This window comes from Theobroma cacao, chromosome 2, assembly GCF_053813885.1.
Source record: "Theobroma cacao isolate CCN51 chromosome 2, ASM5381388v1, whole genome shotgun sequence".
Taxonomy (NCBI): domain Eukaryota; kingdom Viridiplantae; phylum Streptophyta; class Magnoliopsida; order Malvales; family Malvaceae; genus Theobroma; species Theobroma cacao.
The window spans coordinates 47,060,253-47,070,049 of NC_142640.1; the positions used below are offsets into that span (position 1 = coordinate 47,060,253).

The 9,797-nt window shown below is 34.1% G+C and overlaps 2 protein-coding genes across 2 annotated transcripts; one reads left to right on the plus strand and one right to left on the minus strand.

The window, feature by feature from the left end:
- Positions 1-748: 748 nt before the first annotated feature.
- On the plus strand, positions 749-4,457 carry LOC18609966 (transmembrane 9 superfamily member 3). Its single transcript, XM_018129875.2, has 7 exons — positions 749-984; positions 1,195-1,235; positions 1,326-1,911; positions 2,010-2,147; positions 2,280-2,436; positions 2,545-3,029; positions 3,872-4,457. Exons 1-7 carry the CDS (start codon positions 827-829, stop codon positions 4,089-4,091), a joined length of 1,785 nt encoding a protein of 594 aa, XP_017985364.1. The 5' UTR covers positions 749-826; the 3' UTR covers positions 4,092-4,457.
- Positions 4,458-4,528: 71 nt separating this feature from the next.
- LOC148764338 (D-galacturonate reductase-like) lies at positions 4,529-6,584 on the minus strand. Its single transcript, XM_088803402.1, has 4 exons — positions 6,265-6,584; positions 5,940-6,183; positions 4,970-5,149; positions 4,529-4,887 (listed from the first exon to the last, which is right to left on the minus strand). The coding sequence occupies exons 1-4, from the start codon at positions 6,579-6,581 to the stop codon at positions 4,675-4,677; spliced, it is 954 nt and encodes a 317-aa protein (XP_088659528.1). The 5' UTR covers positions 6,582-6,584; the 3' UTR covers positions 4,529-4,674.
- Between the last annotated feature and the right edge of the window lie 3,213 nt (positions 6,585-9,797).

Genomic DNA, 9,797 nt, shown 5'->3' on the forward strand with positions numbered 1-9,797 from the left:
ACTTCAGGGAATAGATAGATTTATGACTATGACCATAATTATTAAATGATGTCGCATTCACTTCAGGGAATGAATAAATTTATAATTTTTTTTATTAGTAATGCGTTTGTCACATTCACTTCAGGGAATGGATATTATGATTTTTCATTAATAACTATATAATAGCAAATTCATATTCATATTGATTTTAAGAGAATAGAAATACTAAAGAGATATCAAGTCACTTACTTGATTTTTGTTGCAATAAAAAATTAAAGACCAACCATTGAAATCCTTTTAAAGCTTTGAGATGATGAAAATAAAGTAATAGCAACACTTACCTGATTTGCTAAAACTATAAATCAAAATTGAATCATTGAAATCCTTTTGAAGCTTGAAGATGATGAAACAAAATAATTACAAAACTTGAGAGATCAAAGAAGATTGTGCTGATAACATGTTATGAAAAATAACTTAAAAAAATAAATAAAGATAACTTGAAAGAATAATTAAAGAGAAAAAAAAAGTATTTAGGTGAGGAAAATAGATCTTATTGAAGTGTATGTTTACAAATGAACTGAGAGGCCTATTTATAGGTAAATAATTTTTTTATTTTAATAGAATTTACAAGATAAAAATAACACTTAAAAATTAAATAGATTAAATCTTAATCTAATCTAATTTATATCAAATTTAGAAATACATAGAATAAATTAATATTCATAAAAATATTTATAACAGTGATTATTTATTTAGTTATCTTGGTTACTCCATACATCCACCTCTCTATTCCCTTCATCCATTTTTCTACACTTCCCTTTCCCTTACTCTCTTCGTCCACCCAAAAATGAAAAACCTCGGCAATTGTCCGACGTTTCTAATCCTCGGAGTTTTATTCTTCTGTTGTCTTTCCCATGTTAGATCCGACGCCTCCGACCACCGTTACAAAGACGGTGATCCTGTCCCGCTCTACGCCAATAAGGTCGGCCCGTTCCACAACCCCAGGTAATTCTATAATTTCCCCTCTTTTTTTTTTTTTACTAGATCTGAATTTAGATCTGAGTTACTCATTATCCGGATCCCGAGTCAGTGCCTTTGTTTCCATTTAAGGAGTCCGCGTTTGGAACATTAAAATTAAAACCTCATTACGTTTAACACGTTGATTGGATTAGTCCTTAAATTAACATGTTTTTAATGTTGTTTGTTTGATTCCAGTGAAACCTATCGCTACTTTGATCTGCCCTTCTGTTCTCCAGGTTCTTTTTATTTCTATTTTTACAAATTCAGATCTTAAATAATTTAATTTAGATTTAATTAAATTTTGTCTATTTTTGGATGGAATTTAGATCATTTAAAGGAGAAGAAAGAAGCGTTAGGTGAGGTCTTGAATGGTGATAGACTCGTAAACGCTCCTTATAAACTTAACTTTAGAGAGGAAAGAGATTCTTATGTTGTTTGTAAGACGAAGCTTTCAAAAGAAGAGGTTGCCATTTTCCGTAAGGTGGTTGACAAGGATTATTATTTCCAAATGTACTATGATGATTTACCTATCTGGGGTTTTATTGGAAAAGTTGATAAGGAGGGAAAAGCTGATCCGAGCGAGTACAAGTATTTCCTTTACAAGCATATCCAGTTCGATATACTTTATAACAAGGATCGCGTAATTGAGATCAGTGCTAAGATGGATCCTCATTCGCTTGTGGACTTGACTGAGGATAAGGAAGTTGATGCCGAGTTTATGTATACTGTGAAATGGAAGGAGACTGAGACTCCTTTCGAGAAGAGGATGGACAAGTACTCCATGTCTTCTTCTTTGCCACATCATTTGGAGATTCATTGGTTTTCTATCATCAACTCTTGCGTGACGGTGCTCCTTTTAACGGGTTTCCTTGCAACGATTCTCATGCGGGTCTTGAAGAATGATTTCATTAAGTGAGATCTATTAGATGTATTTGTATATATTTCTCATGTTTTTTTTTTATTTCCTATGTGGTTGTTGGTTTCTATAAATGTTTGGTTTGTTATGAAAGGTATGGTCAAGATGAAGAAGCAGCTGATGACCAAGAAGAGACTGGATGGAAGTATATTCATGGAGATGTATTCCGATTCCCAAAGTTCAAATCTTTGTTTGCTGCTGCTCTTGGATCTGGAACACAGCTGTTCACTTTGTAAGAATCCCACTTATTCTGTATTTATGTTTCTTTTCGATTTCTGAAACTACAGTTATTGCATTGTGATCTCTATGTCAATTATTGATGTTCCTCTCTCTAATTTCTCCTGGACCTTTGTTTGTCTATCAGAACGGTTTTCATTTTTATGCTTGCATTGGTTGGTGTCTTCTATCCGTACAATCGCGGTGCTCTGTTTACTGCCCTAGTGGTTATATATGCACTTACATCAGGTATTGCAGGATATACAGCTACTTCTTTCTACTGTCAGCTTGAAGGAAAGAACTGGGTATGTGTAGATGGATTTTATCTGCTAGTATGAAATGCAAATGTGATGCTTCTAAAAGTTAGGCCTCTAAGTGGACCAACGTATTTATGTGATTTCTTGATTTGACAGGTTAGGAATCTGTTATTGACTGGCTGCCTTTTCTGTGGGCCCTTATTTCTCACATTCTGCTTCCTTAACACGGTTGCTATTGCATACAGAGCAACTGCTGCACTGCCTTTTGGAACTATTGTAGTAATAGTCCTCATATGGACACTAGTGACATCTCCCTTGCTTGTTCTGGGTGGTATTGCTGGAAAAAATAGCAAGGCTGAGTTCCAAGCTCCCTGCCGCACCACAAAGTATCCTCGAGAGATTCCACCATTGCCTTGGTACAGGAGTGCGATTCCTCAGATGGCAATGGCTGGATTTCTTCCATTTAGTGCTATTTACATTGAGCTTTACTACATATTTGCCAGTGTCTGGGGCCACAGGATCTATACCATATACAGCATCTTGTTTATTGTCTTCATCATCCTGCTGATTGTCACTGCTTTTATAACTGTGGCTTTGACATATTTCCAACTTGCAGCCGAAGATCATGAATGGTGGTGGAGGTAGATAAGTTCTCTAATTATGCATTCATTTCTCCATTGCCTTTTGCCTTGCACTTTTGACATATTTTAAAATCTGGAATTTCATACTATATTTCACTTCTCCCCTGCTGCTCTCTTAGTTTATGGTACATGACAAGTAAATTTTCATGCCTTTAGATGAATATTGTATGTAATTCAAGAACTGTAAAAAAAAATTGGCTACAAATGGCGAGTTTATGTTTTGTATAAAGGACAATTGGATGCCTATTAGCAATTTCCTGAGGGTTTCTCAGCTCGTGTTTGCATTTTCTTTGGCTGTGTTTCTTGATAATTTTTTTTGGAGAAGTATATTATTCTGTTTTCATGGTGATCTGTTGGTTAGAGAATGGCAAAGGGCTAGCTTTCTATTTTGTCATGCATAATGTTGGTGGACATGGATTGCTACAATCCTTGAAAAGAAGCGAAATATTTTGGTTTAAAAGTACAACCCCCAACCCCCCTGTGTACTGCTGCCTTGGTAAATGAATAAAAAGAATGAAGAACAGTAAATTCCCTAATTCTGTTTTAGGTTTTTATGGTACTGGATAATCTGCAGGTTAGTTTATTAGGGAAAAAAAAAAAAAAAAAGAAGCCATAGTTTATTTACTAAAATTAGTATTTTGGTAATTAGACTTGTGGTAGCTTGGGGGTCGGTTCATTGGTTCTTTACCGAATCAGTTTTGGCTTGTTTAACCTGTTTGATTACAACTTTGTCTCCATTCGGTTGAAAATAGTGAAGGCTGTGGACTTTGTGAGTTGATAATACATTAAATGACTTTCAAGTGTTATGTTGTTTACCGATCTTAGTCCTTAATTTGTCACAGGTCTTTCCTTTGCGGTGGATCAACTGGCCTCTTTATCTATGCCTATTGCTTGTATTATTACTATGCACGATCAGATATGTCTGGTTTTATGCAAACCTCGTTCTTCTTTGGTTACATGGCTTGCATCTGCTATGGATTCTTCCTGATGCTCGGGACAGTGGGTTTCCGTGCCTCGCTGCTCTTTGTTCGTCACATATACAGGTCCATCAAGTGTGAGTAGAGGGTTTAGTTGTCCCTTAACATTTCCATCAATGCTGTCATAGAGAAGTCTATGATTATGATCTTTGTTAGAAATTAGCTGGAAGATTGCCCTAATTGTCATGAGCAAATGGGGATGCTATACTATGCCTAAAGGGATATCTGTAAGATCTGCACGTGGGTGGCTAGGCATTGGAGAACTTTTAGGCATCATGTGTTTATTATTAATATTTGCTTTGTACGTAACCATGAGACGGATTTGTGTAGGATGCTGTTATTTTTTATACCTCTCTACCGGGAAAAAAAGATGCTCAATTAGTTTCCTTTGACCGACTGTTTTGAGTTGACTTTAAAAGATTGCGTTGCAAAATAAATGATTATTTTCCGACTTCTGCAGTGTAATAAGGCCAATCCCTAGTTGACATTTAGGATACATCCAAGTACCATTTTTATATGCAATTTATATTGTAATGTAATATTTATGGGAATAATAACTTGGCAAAGACTAATTCAAATAGGAATCCTAGAGCATAGCAGAGTTAAATTTTAAGCATGAAAATATTTTATGTATGATCGTTACAGATCTTCGTCTGAAGATGTTTATATCACAGCTCTGCCTCAAGCTCCTTTACCAGGTCGCTGGGCTCAAGGAATGTACTAGGGGAGCCACCTTTGCGCTGAGGAAGGCAACTGATCTTGTTCAATTCTTCCATACTCAAGGACCAATCAAGTATTTCAAGGTTCTCTTTCATTCTCTCCTTGTTGAAGCTCTTTGTGATCACGCTTGTCCCTTGCTCGTACACCCATCTTAGAGCAATCTGCCATATGTTAACCAAAAAGATTAAAATGGTCTTTTTCAATGATTAAAATAATAATAAAACAGCAACAGGATAAGGCAACCTGCGCAGTTGTTTTCCCTCTAGCCTCGGCAATCTCTTTCAGTCCATCACAGTCAAGAATCCTGCTATTTCCCCATATTGTGCCCTTAGAGCCCAGAGGGGAATGCGCAGTCACATGAATGCCCTTGGCCTTGCAGAACTCCTTGAGCTCCTTCTGCTGCCACAGTGGGTTCATCTCCACCTTGAAGACAAAGCAAACAAGTACATTATCTTGCTGACATTTCCGAACTTATTCCGTCTTTGTTTAGACAAAAGTCGTACTTCGTTATCCATAACCATAACCATCAAAGTCCCCATGCAATAGGGGACCAAAAAGAAGCCTCTTAGGCCAACACACTGCTTTTGTTTCTTTCTCCCCTGCTTCTTTACAGGGTCGCATTTTCAGAGGCCAGCAGGGATTTAGCTAAAACGTCTTTTTCTAGATGAGTGCAATACCAGACACATCTTTTTTTTGGCGTGAGGTGGCAGATGCTAGAAATTACAACATATTTGAACCCTCATTTAGCAATTCAATTATAGTTGTGATTTTAGATGATTGTTTCTTAATTTGATAAGAAGTATCAGAGCCTTTTTCCTTTATAATTTGAACCCCTGGACACTCCTTTAGTATATTCCCTTTCAAGTTTAACAAATGTGCAAATTAAAGCATATTCATCAATGCTGACATTAATTTATTCCTAAATGATCACCTATCAGTCTGAAAGTTTTCGATTGAGTGATTCTGTAATAGGTAAATGTCAGCAAATAGACATATTGACAGTGAGTCTCATCTCTCAATCGCAGCTGGCATTGAAGTCACCACACATTCAATACTAACTGTAGATGAGTCTTTGGCCGCAATGCCATGGAGGTTGCCCGTTGCAACTTGTGCATATCATAATACTACGCCATTACCTTGATAATAATTGATTACCAAAAATCTATTTTATTTAACCAAAAAAATGAAAAGAAAGAGACTTCGGCATGCTTACCTGGTCTACGGCTGGAGGGATTTTGGCGAAGGAAAGGATCTCTTCAAGCCTTTTGGAGGAGAAGTTAGAGACGCCAATGGCTTTGGTGAGCCCGAGATGCTGACACTCTTCCATGGCACTCCAAACTGACTTGATATCAAGGGGAAACACATCTTCTTTCGGAATTGGAACCCGACTCACCTCTTTGCTGAACTTTAATGGCCAGTGTATTAGATAAAGGTCAAGATAATCTAGCTGAAGATTCCTGCAAAACACAAATTTACGAAGAGTGAATGGAAGGAGGAGGGTGATATTTAATTTTGAGTTTACGAGTGTAAACAGTTACTCGAGACTCATTTTGATCGCGGGAATGACTAAGTCTTGATCAGCAAAGCTGCACCATAGCTTGGAAGTGATAAAGAGTTCATCCCGAGACTTGATGAGGCCAATGTTCAAGGCCTCAGCAATTGCTTCTCCGAGTGGCTGCTCTGACCCATATACAAAAGCTGTATCGAAGTGGCGATATCCAGCTTTGATTGCCTCAAGAACGGCTGATTTTATGGTTTCTGCATCCGCTGGCGGATAGGATGCAGTGCCCATGCCAATCACAGGCATGTTTAGGCCGCAGGAGCCAATTGAAACCTCTGGAACTCTAATCTCCATAATTTTTGGTTTATGATTAGACTTCGATATTGATTAATGATTGGAAGCAGTACCCAAATAGGCTTAATCCTGCTGCAACTTCCAGATAAGAGAAAGATTTACACCGTTGATTTCGCATTAATCGTGATAATTTTAGGTGTTATGTAATTTTGTCTGGTGCAACAAACATTTTCTGTTTCATTCATTATGCTGAGCATTAACTTCATAGAGAATAATTGGGGTCCATTTGAACTATTCTTTCGGAAACATGTGTCATTTCTAGCAAAGTTACTCCTAATCAACAAGCTATTACAGCCAAAAGTAAAGGTGGAAGTTGACATAAAAGGAAATACAGCTAAACCAGCATCTATTTTGCTGTTTTTGGAGTTGAAGTTAATCTGTAAACTTATCCTCCTCTTGGACCTCTATGTAACAATTCTTCTTGCATTGCCGGCCTTCATTATGTTGATGTATTTTCAAAATAAAAGTTATCTCTTTAAATAAAAAGTTATTTTTTCATAGTGTCTTATGAAATGAATGATTGTCTTTTTATAAAGTAACTATTGATATAATACATTTATCTAAAAGTTGTGTCTTGCAAAATGTAAAATTATCCGTTAGACAAAACAACGTCTTGATGAAAAAGTTGTAGTCTTAAAGAAGAGACACTTGAAAATCTATATAAAAGATTTCCTGTCAATCATTTAAACACACAAAAAACAATTAAGATAAGAGTAGAAAAATCAAGAGCAATAGAAGTGTTATGTTTTGAAAGTAAACATAAACACTCAAGTTCCCATTATTTATTAAAAGAGTCTAAATTCCTTATAATTTATTTGCTGCAGAAAGTAGGTTTTAAAGTCGAACAACTTTGCTAAACTTTGAGTGTATCTAGCGGTCTACTCTCGTATAATGTAAAGACAAAATTAGACGTTGTCTTCATTATAACTCTAGGGGGTGCTTGGTTGGGGGGAATGGAATTGTCATTCCTCCCCTATTCTCATTCTTGAGATAAAACTGTATTTGTTTCAATGGAATACCCATTTTTCGAAATAACCATTCCAAGAGAAACCTTATTAGCCATTACCAAGGCTCCTTTGATAATGGCAAATCCAAATTATTGGGAATAAGAAAAAAAGTTGATTAAACAAATATATCTTTTTATAATTTAAAAAATTACCTTATAAAAAATACTAAACCTATTTTTTTTCTCTCTTCCTCACTCCTTTCTCTAAAGCGCAGAAGACAAAATTTTTTACTTCATTTTCAAAAAAATGAAAATGAAAATATTTAAATGTTATTTAATAGATTAATATTATTTAACTATAATAAATATTATAAAGAATATTATTTAATAATATTATTTGAATATAATAAATGTAATAAAGAATATTATTTAGTGTTATTTAAATTTAATGAAGAATATATTTTGTCTTTTAATATTAAAGATTATTTAATTATAATAAAAGGTTTGATTATCTTCTAATACAAAATATTATTAAATTATAATAAAAATATGTTTGATGAAAATATTATTTAATTATAGTAAAAGTTGTTTTGATTTTATTACTTAGAATGTTTTTATCTTTTAACAAAATATATTCTTTAATTTTAATAAAGAGTATTTTTTTCTTAGTATTTTTGGTTTTTAATTAAAAAATTTTAAATTTTAACAAAATATATTTTTATCATTTAGCCATTATTCGTTAACTATTTTTAAAATTATTCCTACTAACCAAATAATGGAATAAGTAATAATAGCAATTTCTATCTATTCCATTCCCATGAACCAATCTACATAATAGTTATTCTTCTATTCTATTCCCTTGGAATGACTATTCTATTCTCATTCTATTCCTTCTAGTAAACCATGCATGTTGTAAGGCTATTCGCATAATTCTCTTTTGCATACCGTTTGGTGGGAGCAAAATAAGTTTTTAAAATAGTGTCTATTAAAAGGCTTACCTTGAAGTCAATTTTTTCGATTTCTTGAATTTAATCTAAACCTCATTTGCACCAACAATTTTAAGATTTATTTTTTGTGTAATTGAAATGAAAAATGACTTTACTAAAAGAGATGACTACCAACATAGTCAAGTTAGATCGCTTTGAAGAAAAATCTATGAACGATAATCATTTGTGGCAAAATGGTGCTTCATCTGATTATAAAATAAGTTTCTTTCCTTATTTGATATGAATGATATTGTATGTAATATTCATAGTAAATGCATATTGGTTGGAAGGAAGTATTTTTTCATATCAATAAATAATCATTTTATTATGAATCAATTTCATAATCTTGAATGCATGCTGAATAGCTTTAGGCAATATAATCTTAATATAGATAAAGCTATTGTGGTGTCTTCCATAATTGATAGACTTTCCCCTTCATGGAGAGTTATTAAAAAAAACTCTAAAACATAAGAAAGAGGAGATATCTATCGAAGACCTTGATAATCATCTTCGAATAGAAGAAGATTATTACAAACAAGAAGAAGTTAAGCAAGATGAAAAGAAAAGGATTTTGATGGAAATAATCTTGAGACTTCAAAGTCCATGTGATGGAACACAAACCAGCAAACAAGTCGATCTCGCACAACAAAAGAAAACATTTAATTGGTACGAATGGCAAAAGTTATAAGATCAAAAGGAACAAAAATGGTCCACGTTTTCATTGTAATAAACTTGGACACTTCAAGGCGAAATGTAGACTTTTGATATACAAGACACAAGGTGTGAACAACAACAAGTTTGTTGTTATGGTTTCTGAGATCAATCTTTTCTAAGATGATGGAGCATGGTGGATTGACACTGGTGTAACTAAGCATGTATGTAAGGACAAGAATTTCTTCAAGTCCTTTGAAGTAGTTAATAATGGAACGGTATTGTACATGGAAAATTCCTCCACTACACAACTGAATGAAAAAGGCATCGTGCAACTCATGTTTACTTATGAAAAAATACATATACTAAACAATATCTATTATGTACCGAAAGTTAGAAAGAATCTTTTGTCAGGTGGTTTGTTGAATAAATATGACTTTAAATTAATACTTGAGGCAAATAAGTTCATCTTTACAAAAGGTGGACCATATGTGGGCAGTGGATACTTATTTGAATACATGTTCAAGCTTAATATTAATAAGAATGCTACTAGTTTTACTTATATTGATGCCTCATTTAATGTTCATGATAGTAAAGTAGTATTGTCTAATCTATGGCATAATAGATTGGGTC

Bases quoted from the DNA above. Each gene is read 5' to 3' on its own strand.
- LOC148764338 (XM_088803402.1), bottom strand. From the start codon at position 6,581: ATGGAGATTAGAGTTCCAGAGGTTTCAATTGGCTCCTGCGGCCTAAAC. The intron at 6,184-6,264 runs GTAACTGTTTAC...TGTGTTTTGCAG, and splicing joins GCGATCAAAATGAGTCTCGA to GAATCTTCAGCTAGATTATC. The intron at 5,150-5,939 runs GTAAGCATGCCG...TTTGTCTTCAAG, and splicing joins TCCCTCCAGCCGTAGACCAG to GTGGAGATGAACCCACTGTG.
- LOC18609966 (XM_018129875.2), top strand. From the start codon at position 827: ATGAAAAACCTCGGCAATTGTCCGACGTTTCTAATCCTCGGAGTTTTA. The intron at 1,912-2,009 runs GTGAGATCTATT...TTGTTATGAAAG, and splicing joins TTGAAGAATGATTTCATTAA to GTATGGTCAAGATGAAGAAG. The intron at 2,148-2,279 runs GTAAGAATCCCA...TTTGTCTATCAG, and splicing joins GGAACACAGCTGTTCACTTT to AACGGTTTTCATTTTTATGC.